This window comes from Ceratotherium simum, chromosome 35 (assembly GCF_057802395.1).
Source record: "Ceratotherium simum simum isolate JZ-2026a chromosome 35, ASM5780239v1, whole genome shotgun sequence".
NCBI classification, from domain to species: Eukaryota; Metazoa; Chordata; class Mammalia; order Perissodactyla; family Rhinocerotidae; genus Ceratotherium; species Ceratotherium simum.
The window spans coordinates 9521655-9539839 of NC_141934.1; the positions used below are offsets into that span (position 1 = coordinate 9521655).

An 18185-nucleotide genomic window follows, 5' to 3' on the forward strand; every position below is an offset into this window, starting at 1 on the left:
CAGAGAAGGAAAGCTCAGAGAAGATAAACACTCAAGCGAAGCTGGCCTTGAAGGTGCCATCATATTGCAACAGCCACAGCAGTGTTTGGGCTGGCTGCTGTGGGTGCAGGCCGAAGTTAGCAAGGGAGAGGACAGTGGGAAAGAAAGGGGCTCAAACCCCATGTCAAGGTAACGTGCCTTCTGGAGAAGTATCTGGGATAACTTCTGTGCTGCACACCTTTCTCCCCCCACCTCTTTCTGTCCTGGGATGAATCCCTGGAGTGATATAGTCTTTGCAGTTGAATACATACACTGCTGACACTGAAGGAAGCAGCCTTCCTTTACAACTGTCTATGTGTGGACAATTTGTTTCAGAAGAGAGGTGACTACCAACCAAACTTCTCAAACAAATTAAAATGGTTGTCAGTGAGCATCAGCATCACTCAGGAAGCTTCCCAGGGATTCTGATTTGGCAGGTCTGGGGTGGGGCCCAGGAAACTGCATTTTGAACAAGGAGACCAGGAATTCCAAGGCAAGTGATCCAGGCACCACTCTGAGAAACATGTCTGTGTCTAAAGCGGTGGTAATGTCCTTTTGTCGGACTGGTCTGTGCTCCCTTTTCTCCTCGCCATAACTGGCTAGAGCAGAGACACCTCACCTGGCAAATCGCCTCCTGAGAATTTGGAATTGGGGCTCACAGAACCAGCAGCGTGTGTGTGCCTGAACCAGCCAGGTTAGAAACTTGGCTTGTAGGTTCTTTGGCTTCTGGGGCTGGCTCCTCTCCTGACCCCCCCAGCCGCCACTCCGGTCCTGCCCAGGATCCTCCTCATCCACCTAAGTGTGTCCTGAGACACTGTCCTTAGCAGCCTTCTGGGGTGGCCCCAGACTCACCCCAGGATGTCGTCCATGCCCACATGTCCATGGACTGTGCTCCCCAGGCCTGACCCTCTGTGTGTCTCAGGCTGCCTACTCAGTGTCCCATGGGGAACTCATTTGACTTGGCTCAAACAGAACTCAGCATGTCTTCTCTCACACCTGGCACCATTTATGTTCTTGATCTCAAAGAATGGCCCCACTGTCCCCTCAACACTCAAGTCAGAATACTTGGCCATTATCCTAGACACTTCTTTGTTCTTAACCCCTCACCTCTATTCTAGAATAACAAGGAACAGCTACCATTTATTGAAAACATACCACAGGTAATAATTCATCACAACTCTATGAGGCAGGTACTGTAATCACCCCATCTGACAGATGAGAAAGTAGGCACACAGAGCTGGGTCATTCGTCCAAGGTCATGTGGTAAATGGTGGGGCTGGGGTGTGAGCCCAGGCCTTCAAGCACGTGCCCCAGGACTATGGGTGTGGCCAGCTTGCTCTTACTTAAATCCTCCCCTCCCTCCTAGGTCTTTCTGAGCGCAAAGCCCTGTGTGCTTCCCCATGACCCACCCCTGTCTCTCCCCTGTGGTGGGTTGATCTGGAATTCCAGCTCCTCCAGATCTTACTGGCTGAAGATCAACTGTGGGTCAAAGCCATGACAAGACCTGAGGAAATCTGGAGACACGAACAGGAAAATCTGAGCAAACGGCGAGGCCTGGCATTTGCACAGAATTAAGAAGCGTGCACAGTCTCCCAGCACGCGACACCTTCGTCACGGGGCGCTGGGAGCACTGCTGTAAAAACGACAAGCTAGGGCCCATCGCTATTTCTACAACAATGAGAATATTTATTTTCTCCAGACGGTAAAAATAACATTTTTCTCTCTTTTGTAAAAGTTAAGTACCATTACATTCCATTTTCTTAAATAACAAAATCCTAAAAATATATATTAAATTGTATACAGTGCGTCACACTTCATCTTATATTTTAAAATACATGATGTTTCTATTTTATTCTCAAAGTTGCATATTAAAAGCATATTTACAAATAAAGCCTTGTCATCCAAAGTCAAGATCCCCGCAGGAAGGTGAGTCTGGATGTGGGCAGGTCTTGATGCTGCGTGAACCCCGCGACGACGGCAGCCCCCTGCCATGTGCTCCTGAAGACACATCCTTTCTGAAGCAGTAGATTTACCTCAGACTTTCCTCCACACTCCACTTCTGCCTCACTGAGTATGTTCTACTCGGCAAGACAGAAGCCTGTGAGATGGGCCCTCCGGGGTCTGCAGGCAGAGGGCGAGGCCCTGTCACCCCTGAGCCAGCCAGCCCGAGAGGAGGCAGCTGTGGCTGGAAGGTTTGAAAAACACCCCACGCCAGGGCAGCTAAGCTGAGAGACCTGGCCAGGAGGTAGAATAGTGAGGAAGGTAAACAAAGACACCAGAGGAAACAATCAAAAGGTTAAAAATTCCCAAGGTAGTAACAAAAGCCGACATCAAACACCAAGCAGGAGTTTCGAAACCCAAGAGGTGCCAGTTGACTGGGCTCTGGAGAGGGAAGCTGGCCCAGCTCAGTGGGAGACCTGGGGTGGCCTCACTAGGCAAGGAGACGGGATCTCGGAGGCTGTCCACTTATAAGTGCTCATGAAGATTAAGTGCCCAGGACACACGGGGGCTTGGTGACAGCCTGCATACCCCGCTGGTGTCAGGACAGCCTGGCCGGATCCTGAGCTAGGTCAGACTCCCACCTTGGGCTGACAATGGGGCCCAAGGCTGACAATGGGGCGTGTGGGTGGGGCTGTGCCCAGACACACCTCATGGGTTTGGCCTGAGGGCCAGGACAGCTGTATTTGCTAGTGCTTTGATCTTGGTGGGTTTCTGGCCAATGGGAGTCTTGAGCCAGAGCCCACACTTCAGAAGTTACAACAAGCGGGTTACCTCGCTTACACTCAGAGAGAGGCCTCAACCCTGTTCTGACATGGGGAAGTGGGGGAAGGTACCTGGGGCTCATTCCTCCTCTTTCTCTGCTCTGCAAGCAACTGGACACTCGAGGAAGAACACAGGGCACCACGTGCCTTCTAGAGGGGACAAGGACACTGTGAAACATGGCTAAGAGACCAGTTCACAGCTGGCTGAAGCACATTCACCACGGGAGGCAACAAGATCAGCTGCCTGAGGGCCCTCCCTCCCACTGGGACACACACGGAGAAGGCGGGGCCTAGGAACCAGAGTGAAGGGATGAGGAGGGCACAAAGGCCCTGAGGTGCCTGCTTGCAGCCTCCTCTGCTCTGTCACCTCAGGGCAGATGCTTTGGGCAGGATGCTTTCAGAGCCAACATCTATGGTGGTCCCCAAAGCCCCTCCCCTTCCTCTTTCATAATTTTCTGCTTTGTGATCTGTAAGGTTCTTTTCTCAGGATCACCCTTTCCAATAACTTCCAACCCCCACTTTCTCTCTTCTAAAGTGGTTTGTTAAAAGATCAAGTGCTTCCTCCTTCAGTGCTCCTAGAAGCACACCTCGCCTCTTCTGGGACAATTTATTTAGCCACAGGGGACCCTCTGTGCCGTGTTGCTGACAGGTTCCAACCAAGGCCGTGGCCAAAATGTGGCCAAGGCTTTTATGGAAAAGGACAATTTATGGCCATCTCCCCCCACACTGTCCTGAGCTGGTTTGGGTTTCCCACCGCTGCTCCCTGGACAGTAAGTTGATCCTGGTGGCACTGGGCTGTGCCAGGGCCAGCCGGAAGGAGAGCACTGGGGCATGACCAGCACTTCTAGGATCTCTGAGAAAGGGCTGCTCCAGTGACAGGCTCAGACAACACACTGGCTTGGGGCTTGTTCTCCATGACCCGAGGTGTGAGGTGGGCAGGATGGGTGGGTGGGCCCATGGGCTGCCCCAAAGGGCAGCAATCAGAGTAAGCCCTAGGCAGCCGAACAACTGCCCCTCGGCTGGGCGAACTCTTTGCTGAATTCCACATTCCCTGTGTGCTGTGAAAGGATCTATTCAGAGCATAGGGCCCTTTGTGACTGCACACACCTGACACTTGTATTTGAGAGGAGATTCCACAAAAGCCAAGAATAGCTTGGAGGGGAGACTGCACATGTCAGTGTATTTCCAGTGGTCTTTGTATGGGACAGGCTTCTGTCTCCAGACCCAGGGGCCTGCAGACAGCTGCTCGAGGGTAATCACCCCTTCCAGATCAAAGCATGAAGATAGCACTGAGCAGTTCCATGTCTGCCGCAGGCCTCACACAGCGCCTGGGGCAGCACCCTTGCCCCATTCCCCTCCTCTGAATGCCCCTCTGCCTGCCAGCTCCTAGCATCTCTCCTGGTTGCTGAGTGTCACTTCTCCCTGCAGACACCTCCCAGCTGGCCCCACATGGCCCTCCATCTTTCTGGGAGTGGCCAGGCGCAGACAGGTTGCCAGTGTGGCAGAACCCAGGAAGAGCGGCAGCAGGCAGTGACTTAGGGACTGGGGAGGTAGGCAAAGTGCTCTAAGAGGAAACCTGTTAGTCCAGAGGCACAACAAGGCCCAAGGCCTGAGTGCCTTTGGGAGAGTCATGTTCTGACAAAGGCTTAGGCCCGGCCTTCAGAGGCACAGGCTGCTTTCTCAGCTGCTGTTAACAAAGCCTGCATTTGGATGGTGGGGACTTCTAAATTGGAGATGGCACTGGCTCACAACCGGTGGCCACTGCAGTTGCAGCTCGCAGTCTTAGGAGGCCCATCCTCAGAGGGTCTCCAGTTCCCAAACTCTCCCTCTCACTCCTCATGCCATCTCTGCAATTCACCTCCGTCTGAGGCACAGGGTGGTGTGGGCCCAGGGACAAGAGCCCCCTCCTTCCCCACTGAGCCATTCCAAACCCCATTCTGTCCCCATAAGAAGGGCAGAGAGGGCTGCAGAGGGCACAGGCCGTGGGGTGTTTTTCATCTTCTTTTAAAATGAAGGACACCTAAGGCGGGACTGCTGGCTCACATAATGCTGCCTGAATGCTAAACCACAATATTTATACTCCTTGTTCTGAACTGAGAGTCAACTTAGAGAATGACGGACAGACGGGCCTGGCTCAGCCTCCACAGGACCACGAGCTGCTCGGGGGCAAGGCCAGACACATCTAATCCAACAAGGAGTTACTGAGCACCTATAAGAGTTTTTAGTGAAGTCTGTTGCGTGAATAAATGAATGGATGTTTTATACAATCACTCCTCAAGCTTGCTCTGCTGGTCATCGTGCTATGGAAAGAAGCCTGTATGTGGAAGGTGTCAGGTTTGACATGAATGGGGGTCACCAGACCCAATTCTCAGGCCTTCCCAGGTTGGAGGAGGCCCATCCTCATCTAGCACCCAGAGAGCGAAGCCTCAGTGTCAGCATAGAGAATAGGCCCTCTTTAGGGCTTTGGGGGTGCTAATGCCCAGGAGTACAGAACCAGGCCAACTCTCAAGTGAACCTCAGAGTTCTGTCTGGCCCTGTTCCAAGCCATGAAGACCAGAAGAAAGTGATCTCTGTGTGGACAAAATGGAGGAGAAGCAAGCAAGACTCAACGTATACTATACCTACCCACCACCTGATGTCATCTAGAATGTACCTGAACCCAGTTTCAGACACAACCATCTCTGTTGTCTCAGCCCCACCGTCCTGACACCCCCATTCCTAAATCAGAGAGAGAGACACAGGAGGGCCTGGACCCTGGGACCCTGAGTCTCTCTCCTAAGTGCAGCCAATAAAGCAGGACGAATCCAGGCTGTGCCTGTCCCTGCAGCAGAGCGCCCCTTCCCAGTCCATAGGAGGGCGCCCCTGAAGAGGTCGAGGGAGAGGCAGGGGAGAGTTGGTCAGAGGAAACCACATGAGAGGTGGTCCCCAGCGGCCTTGAGCTCTGAGGGACCTCGTGTCCTGGCCACGGGGGGAGGTTTTAGTCACTCACAAGAGGACTACAGTCATCTTGTTGACTCTGACCCTTGAGCTTCTTCTTAAAGATGGAAATCGAAGTAGAAGGCTCATAAAAAATGCTCCAGATTTCCCCCGATGTCCCAGGTTGACGACAATCCCTAAGGTCCCCTGAAGCAGGAACGCGATGGGATCTGTCAAACAAAAATAACTTAATCTTTCACGTAGAACAAAGCTTCCAAAACGAGCTAGCATCTCACGAGATACCTGTATCTATGAAATAGGACATTCAGTGAGGTGAGGCCTCGGGAAAGACCTAACAGGTGCCTTTAGAGATCTGAAAGACTATTGTGCGGATGGAATGTGTCCTGTGGGACGGGAGTGCAGTGGGACAAATTCCAGCTCAGTATAACAAAGAACTTTCTAACTGGCAGAATTATTCAAATCTGGAAAGGGCTAGCCCAAGAGACTATGAATTTTCAAATTCTTGTTTTTTTTAAAATAGAAATTTCTTCAAATGTCATTTATCTGGAAGCCCACCTAGCTAAAACAGGATAAAGACAAAACCGCTCTGCTTGAAATGAGTCCTGCCTGACTGCCAACGCCTGTCCCTGTCCCGGGGCAGCCCCTGCGGCTGCCTGGCAGGGAAGTTGCAGAGACTCCAACGTCAGATGGGAGTCAGACATATACTTTAGGGCCTCAGTGTGCTGTGAGGTGCTAGGCCCTACAGAAAGCCTCCTGCTCTCCTGCTGCTGTAGGGGACACACAGACAGGACTGTCCCTGAGAGGCTTCCCCAGAAACATGTGAATTGTGACTTAAAAAAAAAAAAAAAAAATATATATATATATATATATAGAAGGCATGTAAGTGGGCTCAGTAAACAATCACAAGGACATTGTTTCCACTGAAAAATGTAAAGTGCAAGGTGGAGAGGCCTATGGTTGGTCCCAACATGGCCAAGAGCAGCCTTCACAGGGCAATGGAGGAGCCGGCATTTAATGCATAAAAAAGTCTATGGCAGACGGCAAGTGAGAAGTACAGGAAAAAGGTGGCTTTCACTGGACACCAATGTTCAGGAAGGCCTTGAAATGGAGAAAGCCTGTATGCCAATTATATCTCAATAAAACTAGGGGGAAAAAAAGAAATGGAGCGAGCCTGGACTGGGAACCACAGGAAAGACACTAAGGATCTAGAAAAAATTAAATAGAACTCCCCTCTGTAAGTACACAGACATCAGCAGCATGAACAACTGCCCTTTCCTGGAAGGTGGAACTGTTAAACCTGAGCAGCCAAATAAAGGAAGGAAATATTTTTTTCCAAATTGCTTAGAATTGAAGGATGAAACTTCTATAAGCTTCTTTTTTTTTTTTTTTAAAGATTTTATTTATTTATTTTTCCCCCCCCAAAGCCCCAGTAGATAGTTGTGTGTCATAGCTGCACATCCCTCTAGCTGCTGCATGTGGGACGCGGCCTCAGCATGGCCAGAGAAGCAGCGCGTCGGTGCGAGCCCGGGATCCGAACCCGGGTCGCCAGCAGTGGAGCGCGCTCACTTAACCACCAAGCCACGGGGCCGGCCCATATAAGCTTCTTAAATAATTGTCTTAAAATAACTATTAAGCAACTGTTAACAAAGTGTTAGAATTCTCTTCTTAAGAATGTTTCCCAATTTCTAGAAGGCATCAAGAAATAGGCAATGGTATTATCCTAGGAATCTTTGCTCTTGCATAAAGATCTCTTTAAGGGGCCAACACAAGCTAAATAATGGAAATTGTTGCCTTTTATGCCCAGACTGTTTCAATCCTCCTTGAAATTGTATCCTCTGGACATGGAGCAAACACAAGCCCTCAAACCTTACTGAGATTTGTCCAGTTGTACATTTCACTCTACAGAGAATGAGGAATGTCTCCTGGCTCATGTTGCAGGACTAAGGGCTTTGGAATCGCGTTCTGATATTACAATTGTACCCAGACAAATGAAGTAGAGCAGAAAAAGAGTTCTGACCCTCCCCCTCCTGGAACCAGGCGGCTCTCTCATACTCACTTGAACGTGACATGCAGAAGTATCTTTGCTACAATGGCTGTGACTGTGAGGATGAGGAGAGTTGCCAGGCCATACACTGTCCATCCTGCAAGTGCAAAAGACAAGGTTTATCGGACCTATTTGAGCTCAGTTTTCAGAAGGAGGTCTGTTGGAAGCCCCAAGTGAACACTGGCAGCTCAGAGATGCAGGTCTGGCTGAGGAGCTCCCTGCAGGTGGGGGCAGCGGCAGGAGCAGCTGAGAACCGGGGCGGCATGGGGCCCACGCCTGTGCGCACCTTGTCTTGCTCTAGAGCTCCCTCTTGGAGACAGGCAGGCGGTGTGGTTCAAAGTGCGCTCGACTCAGAGTCGAAAGGGGTGGTATACATTATCTCTACCACTGGATCCACTGTGCAACCACAGATGAGTTACATAACCTCTCTGGGCCTCAGTGTCCTCATCTGAGGAATGAGACGTGGGACCTGTGAAATCCTATTTGCATACACAGACAAATGACGCAGAGCAAGCACTGGAGGGGCCCTTCCCGCTGACCTTCTACAGTGGGTCCTGCAGGGGACCCAGGGAGCAGTCTGAAAACTGCTAGGTTGGGTAATTGCTAATGGTACGCTGCAGCTCTACCAGTTCATACAGGCCTCAACTTCCTTGGCAGAAAAGAGAGAATGGAAGTCTGTACCCAACCAAGTGAGGCAGCTTAAACCACAAGCCCATCACCCAATCTCTACCCCTCTCCTGCATGACTTTTCTTCACAGCTCTTATCACTATCTGAATCTATTTTGCTTCTTGTCTTTCTCCTCCCATTTATAAGCTACAGGAGGGCAGGGATTTTGTTTGGTTCACTGTATAGTCCAGTGCCTGGCACCTTTAAAGCACTTACATCTCTTTTGAAGAAATGAATAAAGAGAGCTCTTGCAATTGCCAATAGGGAGCCACAACTTGGCACTCTAGAAAGATACTCTGAGTGAGAAAACACTGGGTTAGCTGACTAATCACACGTACAAAAGGCACACATGTTGGATCTGTGGAAGTGAGCACTTTTTCCTAAGGACTAAGGGAGCAAGCTAATGAGAAAATGTCCCTCAAAGGCCAGGACAGAGTCACAGAGCCAATACCCACAACCTGCCTCAGAATGAGAAACACCCAAGAGCGCTCTGTTTCTGTAACTCCCAAGAGTGCTGCCTTCAAGCTCTGTGGCTCCCATCCCCTTTGATGGCGTCTGGGAACTGCTACCTGGGACGGTCTGGGGCAGGTGGCTGGGGCTGGTGGTGATGACGTAGAGGACTTTGGAGGACCGTGCAGCGCTGACACTGAGGTTGGCCTGCTCCGTGATCACCTCGGCCAGTGTCTGGTTGGCAGTGGGCCTCTCCTGTGGCGGTTCTTCCTTGATGGCTGGAAGATCAAAAAAGAATGAACTGGCGGAAAGCTGGTGGAGACAACGAAGAGCCACGAGGAGGCGGCCCTGGTTATGTAGAAAGGCCCTTTTCTTTGATTCAATTTGGGTGCAATTCTCTCCATTGCCCCACTGGCCCCAAAGCAGAACCTGTCAGGCTCTGGCCCTGAAGGAGGCAGAAGGAAGGAGCTGTCAGCTTCTAATCATTGTAATTATTTGACTGGTCCCTTCACAGACACCCGAGCATGCTTTATCGTTTTCCTACCCTTGTGCCTTTGCAGCTACGGCTCCCTCTGCTCAGGAGGCCGTCTTCCTTCCTATCTATGGACCCAGATCTTATCTGTTCTTCAAGACTGTCCCACCTTCGGGAAGGCCTCCTCCCTCTGACTTCCTGCAGCACAAACTGACTGAACTGTTCTCGAGGCCCTTGACATCCAGGACAAAGACTAGGTCTTAGACATCTGCTGTTTCTTGTGTGCTGGCAAATATACGTGCCTGGAATACATGTGTTCACATTAGAGCAGTAGAGAGTGCAGCTCCACCTTAGAAGGGTTTGACGAAAGATGGTAAACCAGTCTTTTGGGATTGGCTGGGATGTTTAGAGGCAGGAAGATGGACCAAATGACCTCTTTAAAGCCTTCTGACTCTCCCAATCTCAGCTCTTTCTTTTAGTTGTTCTTTTAACCCTACCATGAAAACTGTCGTTAGAACTACTATAATAGCAAAATTGATAGGTTTCATCTCTTTTCTACATCATGAAACATATACAAGTTATGAAATAGGAAGTGGAAAAATCCTCAAGTTGAGCCAGCAGCTCCTGACTCACAGCCCTCCAGGCAAGAAGCCCCAGGTCCGCAGGGCACAACAGCGGGCAGGAGGAGCCGGGCTGCACAGGCCCTGAGGGCCTCCAGGAGGCCACGAAGTCTTACCTTGGTATAAGACAGCAAATCCCTGGGCCTGATTGATGCGATCAGAGAAGAAATACAAAATGACAAAATCCAGAGAGACGTTAAAGGACGAAGGTGGGCGGCTCCTTCCATTGAAACGGACTAGGACACGGTGGGTGTAGCCGTCCAGCAGCTCCACCATGTCAGCGGAATCCCTGATGTCAAATAAGGTGAAGTGGAAATGGATGTGGGAGGCTCCTGGAACCCGAATGGTCCAGTAGCAGACCCTTCCTGTGGCGTAGGTGTCAGGAAAGTCAGGGGAATAGACCACTGAAGTCATGGCTGAGTAATTCCCACCGCAGGCGCCAACGAGAGCTGTGGAAGACAAAAGGACACCGGCCCTCAGCCTGGGGCTCAGCCACAGGGCTCACTTTCCAACTTGTTACAAACAAAACTCTTCCTAACTAATGTCATCCAGTTTGGGATATTGTTTTTTGTCTACAAAACCAACCGTCTTATGTTTCAGGATCAAATCACAAAATGAATCTCTTAAAGCCTGAACAAATGACTGTGGAGGCTTTATTTTTTTTGCCCAGGAGACCTTAGAATTAGCACACGGCACAGGGGTGTGGCCTGGGTGGGGGCCAGGCTGGAGTCAGAGAGTCTGGGTTTGGCACCAGCTGGGCCATATGATCCAGGGGCTGCTCTTCATTTCCAGGCCTCTCCCTTCCCTCAGTTTTGAGGATGGAGAGACACCACCTGCTCCTGTATCACGTGAATGTGTGAGAACAAATGAGATAAAAAACATGAGAACACTGGCACCTCCTTGAAGGGGAGGCACTCAATGAGGTAAAGTCGTAAAAAGAGAGGGGCTTTACAGCTGTGCGGGCATCTCCGATACCTGAGGGGTGCAAAGCTCACATAAGGTCCACACTGATTTTTCAAGGAAACTGTGGCACAAGAAATTATTTTCTGCACAGAGGAAACTCACTAGAGGCTGATCACTCTGTACTAAGCACATTTGATTTCTCTGGATTCCTGTTTTTGATTGGCAGGCTCTGGGAAGGGGATACAATCACTTCACTGTATCTTTATTTTTTATTTTTATTTTTTTTGCTGAGGAAGATTCACCCTGAGCTCACATCCATTGCCAATCCTCCTTTTTTTCTTTGCTTGAGGAAGATTAGCCCTGAGCTAACATTTGTGCCAATCTTCCTCTATTTTTTTGTATGTGGGACACCACCACAGCCTGGCTGGTGAGTGGAGTAGGTCCACGTTCAGGATCCAAACCCGTGAACCCAGGCCACTGCCAAAGTGGAGCACGTGGAACTTTAACCACTTGGCCACAGGGCCGGGCCCACTTCACCATATCTTATGTGGTGAAGTGTAAACAGGATCCTGGAAATGAAAGTCCTTAAGAGGGAGTGTAGGGCTGGGATTAAAAAGCAGGCTTTGGGAGAGTTCCATTTCCCTTTAGGATGTAGAAAGCAATAACAGAATGGTGCTTCCATCTGAACAACAAGAAAAAGCTGAAAACTTTTCTTTAACCCATCAGAAAGCTGAGGGATCAAGACAACATAAGGAATTTAATTCTAAAAAGTAAGACGCCCCATCCAAGGAGAGTCAGGCCACACAAAGTGTTTCATCTTTGACAGAGCTTGAGAGGAAGAGGTGGCCACCATAAAAGCAAGTAAGAAGAAAGCAGCTAGAAGGCTGGGGGGTGGTGTGGCTAGCCTCTCACTACGACAACCAGGCGCCCAGACACAATAGGAGTCTGCAATCTCTTGCAAGCAGTTCTGTGCAGGCCTCCACCCAATGCCCACGAGAACGACTGGGGTAGGGCAGGAGACCAGAGTCCCCCTTGGTGGCACTGATGTAACAGAAGGCGATCAGCTGCTGCTGGGGGACAGGTGTGAAACCCTGCCTGCTTCCCAGACCCTCCTCTCAAAGGAAGCAAAAGACTTAAGCTGCTGGGGGAGGGGCAGGAAACCCTCTTGCTCCCAGAGCAGGGTAGAAGCAAAACCTGTTTGACCCTGGGGAGGGAGTAGGAAACACTCATTCCTGCCACAGATCCACTGCTTCTGAGGGAAGAGCAGAGGCAAAGGCCATGAGCCCATGGTTGCCTTGAACCCCAGGATCTGGCACCAATGCAAAGCAGAGGTCTGCTACCCCTAAGGGAGGGGCAGGAACTCTCTCCTTCCAGAGAGCCACCACAGATACAAAAGGCAATGCTTGGCTGCCAGGGAGAGGTGAGGCGTGCAGGGATGCAGAAAAGGCCCCACCCCTGAGGCCCAGTGACATGTCCTAGGACTGAGGATGGTGCGGGAGAACCAAGAACCATCCCCCTACACACACACTTGACCTCACTATGAGCACAGTACCAAGCAACAAGCAACAGCAATCTACCGTTGAGGGAGGAGAAAGAACCCCTCTGTGCCACAGGCATGTAGGAACTGCTCAAAGCTGAAGGTGGAACAAGAACACTGGAAAAAACCTACTGGCATCCCGGGCTCCACACTAAGTACAAGGTAAGTAGCCCATCGCTGGAGGAGTCTGAAGCCTGACGTGCACCGAGGGTCATGATAGAAATGAGGAAACCCAAACCTAGCTCAATTATTGACGGAATGTCTCAATCCCCACGTGAAGTGGCCTGCCTATTTCCAGGTATAAATACTATTTCCCTCAGCCTCTACTGTTCTTCCACACATAGTGTAGGACTTGCAATAAAATATTACAACACACACATAAAAGCAAGAAGGTAAGCAAGAAAGAAAAAAACTTTGTCAAGAGATAAAGCACCTGGTAATCATTTCACAATATATACATATATCAAGTCATTATGTTGTACATCTAAAACTAATACACTATTATATGTCAATTATATCTCAATTTAAAAAAAGGAGAGAGAAAACAATCCACAGAGCCAGACTCAGTAATGACCCAGATGTTAGAATTATCCAACAGAGACTACGTGATTAATACAGTAAAGTACCTAGTGGAAAAGATGGACAACATGCTTGAACAGATTGGAAATTTCAGCAGAGATACGGAAACTATAAAAAAGAGTCAAATGGAAATGACAGAAATAAACAGTATCAAAGATGAAGAATTCCTTTGATGAGCTTATAAACAGACTACACACAGCTGAGGAAAGAATCAATACATTTGAAGATAGGTCAATAGAAATTATCCAAAACAAAAAAGAGAAAAAAATAAGTGAAAAAAGAAGAATAGAGCATCCAATAGCTGGGGGACAATATCAAACGGTCTAACAATACATAATTGCTGTCCCAGAAAGAGAAGAAATAGAGAACGGGGCAGAAGAAACATTTGAAGAGATAATGGCTAAGAATGCTCCAAAGTCAATGAAAGGTAATCTAAGAATCTCAGCAAACTCCAAGCAAATAAATTAAAAAACAAAAACAAAGAAAACACACCCAGACACATTACAGTCAAATGATAAAATTCTTCTTTTTTTAAGGAAGACTGGCCCTAAGCTAACATCTGTTGCCAATCTTTTTTTCTTTTTTCTCCCCAAAGCCCCAGTACATAGTTGTGTATCATAGCTGTAGAGTTGTAGCTCTTCTGTGTGGGACGCCGCCTCAGCACTGCTTGATGAGAAGTGAGTAGGTCCACACCCAGGATTCAAACCTGAAACCCCAGGCCACCAAAGTGGAACGCGTGAACTTAACTGCTATGCCACCAGGCTGGCCCCAAAAGATAAAATTCTGAAAACAGGCAGAAGAAGGGAAAAAGATTACATACAGGGTAACAAAGATTCAGCAGACATCACTAGAAACTATGCAAGCCACAAGACAAAGGAGCAACATTTTTGAAGTACTGAAAGAAAAAAAACTGTCAGCATAGAATTCAATGTCTAGCAAAAATATTTTTTAAAAATGAAGGTGAAATAAAGATTTCTCAAACAAAAGCTGAGAGAAGCCATTGACAGCAGACCTGCATTAGATAAAATGCTAAAGGAACTTCTTTAGGCCAAAAGAATATGATACCAGATGGCAAATAAGAACATGACAAGATGTTCATGGAAATGCAAATTAAAACCACAGTGAGTTACCACTATATGCCTGCTAGAATGGCTAACTGTTAAAAAAACAGACAATACAAAAGTGCAGGAGAGGATGCAGAGCAGCTGGAAGTCTCACATGTTGTCGGTCAGAATGCAAAATGGTATAGCCACTTTGGAAAACAGTTGGCAGTGTCTTATAATGCTAAATATACACTTAGCATATGACCCAGAGATCCTGGGACTCCTAGGTATTTACCCAAGAGCAATGAAAACACATGTCCACACAAACACCTGCACATGTATGTTTATAGCAGCTTTGTAGCACCTTTATCATAGACAGACCAAGGTTTATCAACTGGTGAACAGATGACAAATTGTGATACCTTTGTACAAAGGCAGACTTCTGAGCAATACAAGGAACTACTGAAACAACATAGGTGGATCTCAAAAGCATTATTCTAAATGAAGGAAGCTAGACACAAATGGTTAAATACTGCATGACTTCATTTATATGACAGTCTTCAAAAGACAAAACCGTACAGACGGAATACAGCTCAGTGGTTGCTGAGGGCTGGGGGAGAGAACTGACCAAAAATGGGCACAAGAGAACTTTTTGAGGTGATGAAAATGTTCTATATCTTGACTGGTATACATTTGTTAAATCTTATCGAATTGTACAACTAAAAGGGTGATTTTTACTGTATATAAATTATACCTCGATAAACCTAAATTTAAAAAAAATGGAAACTTTAGAGAAAGACTTCCTAGGTTCTACTCCCAACTTTACCATGTACTAACTACGAATTTGAGCAATATACTAAACCTCTGTATACATCAGCTTTCTCATCTATAAAATGAAAATAATAACAGTTTCTCCCTCTTGGGGTTTTATAAGAATTAAAATGAGTTGATATATGTAATGTGATTAGTATAGGATCTGGCACATGGTACAAGCTCAGTAAGTGTTAGCTACACTATTATTATTATTTGTAAAGAATAAAGGATCCAGGTTAAACTGATATTTCAACAGCAAGGGCAGACCTTAAACTTAGAACTTTCAATTCCCAGATTTGTGCCATGCAGACAGCACATCCAATTCAGCAGTTTTGAGAGCAAACACATGACATCTATGATGGATTCGTAAAATTCAGTGACAATTCAATAGGAAACTTGAAACTTAGGAATATATTTAAGATCTTATTTTTTGAAGGGGAGATCAGCCTGACACACACAACTCGGGCAGGTGGAGGGCGTGGAATACACCTGGGCAAAACCTCCTGTGGCAAAAAGCCAGTGTCCTCTGCCTTCTGTGACTTAACACCTTTCCAAGCCTCCAGTCCACCTCAATATTAGCTCAGTCAGTTTCTTCAGGAATAAGCTTCAGGCATCAGCTGGAACCACTAGCTTCCCCCAGATGCAGCTGAGTGCTCTGCTTCTAGACATGAACGATAATGGAGATGTCCCGGGAATCAAACCTTAACCAAATGGGTCCCAGCCATAAATCAGACTCCACTGAACTGGCACCCCAGAAAGTAGAAGACTATTACTATATTTCATCAATTCTAAGGGACACATTTTAATCTTTAAACCTGGGATGTGTCTTTCAATCAATCCATATCATTGTTTAATTGGAAGCATTTTTTTTCTCAGTGGTATGTAAAATAATGTTGCATCTCACAAGTGATGACATCTTGGAGCCTATGAAACACAATTACTAATGCAGTCCCAGTGGTCAGATCCTACTTGTCCTTAGGCCCTCAATATTTTTCACCATTAATCTCTTCCCTTCCCACTAAAATATAAGTTCAACGAGGGCAGGACCTCTATCTGTGGGACCTCAGGCAAGTAACTGAATTTTATGAGCCTCAGTTTTCTCCTCAGGCAAATAAGGATAGTAATACTTGCTTCACAGTATTATGAGAATTAAGGGAGAGAATGCATGGAAAGTGAATGGCGCAGTGCCCTGTAAATGTAAGTGTTCAACTAATGTTACAAAGCAAGGCACAATCCATATGACTCACTTCTCCTTTCACTGCCTAGAAGCTGAGGGAGGCCCAAGAGGCCGCCTGGGCAGTCCCCGTAACCCACTATTGACTCAGCCTGCCTGATCCTCTATTTGGTTCTGTTAATTTAATAAATTAAATTCCAAGGGTAGCAGATGCTCTGAAGCCTCCATCAGTGCAGCATTTACACAAAGTATGCAGCGTACTTTAGCAACCTCCCTAAGCTCCTGAGAGCTTGCTGGAAAATCAGCCATTGAGCCTCTGACAAATGACTTGATGTGGCAATGATAACTGAGCAGACAGCTTCCGCCAGTTGCCTCTGTAGTCTCTCTCCAGAGGTGCAAATGCAGCCTAAGTGCCTCTAGAGCAGAGGAGCCTAGAATGCTCTTCTGTAATGAGTGAAGAACAAGAGGACCTCACTGATATTCTGATTGAGACTCAGGTTCGAGCCACACTGGTAGCAGAGCCTGATGTTCTGGGACACAGAGACTGTAATCTGGTCCCTTTCTTACCACCTAACTTCTCCAAGCTCTTTAGAGAGACTTCTTTGCCTTCTCAAATTATAGGACAGTCTGTAGTCACCATCTCCAAAATGCTCAGCCTTATCCAATGGATCATAAGGATTTCTATGAAGCAGTCCTCGAGCTATTTAAACTATTTTACTCTCTAGTAGATGAAACTTTAGGGGTTATTTCTGCAGTGCTGCATTTTGTACCTTTCTTTGCAGAGGGGTGGGAGTTATTAGAGTTGGTTACTGTCTGGGGCCCCTGCCAGTCAACATACATCAGCGCCTCTGGAGACTAGAGCATGCAGCCTCCCAGAATGCCAACCTTCTTAGTCCTTGAGTGAATGGAAACCTAAGAGGGCAGCTTCTGGAGACCTGCAGAAGGGGCCTGTTTGAAAATAATCAGAACAACTGGGCAAACCTGGTTCACATACTTTTAAAGCATTAAACTGGATCTGTTATTACGATCTATTTTATTATTGTTAATAAAAGGGATTCTGCTGCTGAAAATAGAATAAAAAACGTGACAAACCTGGGTTTGAATCCTGGCTTTGGCACTCATTAGCTTGGACAAATTATTTTATCTTTTGATCCACAGTTTTCTTATCAACAGGGCTGTTGCAAGGATTAAATAACATAAAATAAACAAAAGCACCCAGCATCAAGTTTGGCACACAGCAAGCACTCAATAGACAGCAATTATTTTTATTATAATTAATTTGTTTTAATGCATCTTTGTATCAGGCCCAGTACTATCTCCTAGATATGTTTCTACTACCAAAGATGATACTTGGTACTTGACTGACTTTAAACCAAATTATTTCCATTTGATACCTCCAGTAGAGGCACTGTACTAAATAAAACATAATTATATCTGCCACATAGCAGATACCCAATAAAAATGTGCTAAATGAAATATTATCATATAAAAACTATATTCTCTTTTTTATTGACACAAAATTCACCATTTTAATGGGTACAATTCAGTGGTATTAGTATATTCACAATGTTGTGCAACCAACACTATTATCTAATTCCAGGAAATTTTCATTACCCAAAAAAGAAAATCCATATCCATTAAGCAGTCACTTCCCATTCCTTCCCTCTCCCCAGCCCTTGGCAACCATTAATCTGTTTTATGTCTGTATAGATTTGCCTATTCTGGACATTTCCTATAAATGGAATAATAAAATACATGGCCTGATGTGTCTGATTTCTTTAACTGAGCATAACGTTTTCAAGGTTCATCATGTTGTAGCATGTATCAGCATTTCATTTCTTTTTGTGGCTAAATAATATTCCCTTGTATGGGTATACCACATTTTGTTGAACCATGCATCAGTTGTTGGACATTGGGGTTGTTGCCACTTTTTCGCTATTATGAATAATGCTGCTATGAACATTCAAGCTATGAACATTCGTGTACAAGTCTTTGTGTAAACATATGTTTTCAGTTCTCTCAGGTATATACTTAGCAGTGGAATTACTGGGTCATAAGGTAATTGTTTCATGTTTTGAGGGACTGCCAGACTGTTTTCCAAAGCAGCGGCACCATTGAACATTTCCACCAGTAATGATGAGGGTTCCAGTTTCTTCATATCCTCAC

At 46.9% G+C, this 18185-nt stretch overlaps 1 protein-coding gene across 3 annotated transcripts in view; it reads right to left on the reverse strand.

Annotated features, from left to right (window-relative positions):
* Positions 1 to 1681: 1681 nt before the first annotated feature.
* KREMEN1 (kringle containing transmembrane protein 1) overlaps positions 1682 to 18185 on the reverse strand; it is a 70171-nt gene continuing 53667 nt past the window's right edge. For 2 of the 3 annotated variants that reach the window (XM_087424007.1, XM_087424005.1), the window contains 4 exons: positions 10087 to 10419; positions 8995 to 9156; positions 7774 to 7858; positions 1682 to 5926 (listed from right to left, as the gene is read on the reverse strand). In XM_087424007.1, coding sequence (XP_087280133.1) covers positions 5758 to 5926; positions 7774 to 7858; positions 8995 to 9156; positions 10087 to 10419 — 749 coding nt within the window. In that variant the 3' untranslated portion in view covers positions 1682 to 5757. The remainder of the gene's footprint in view (positions 5927 to 7773; positions 7859 to 8994; positions 9157 to 10086; positions 10420 to 18185) is intronic. The other variant, XM_087424006.1, reaches the window with a different exon arrangement.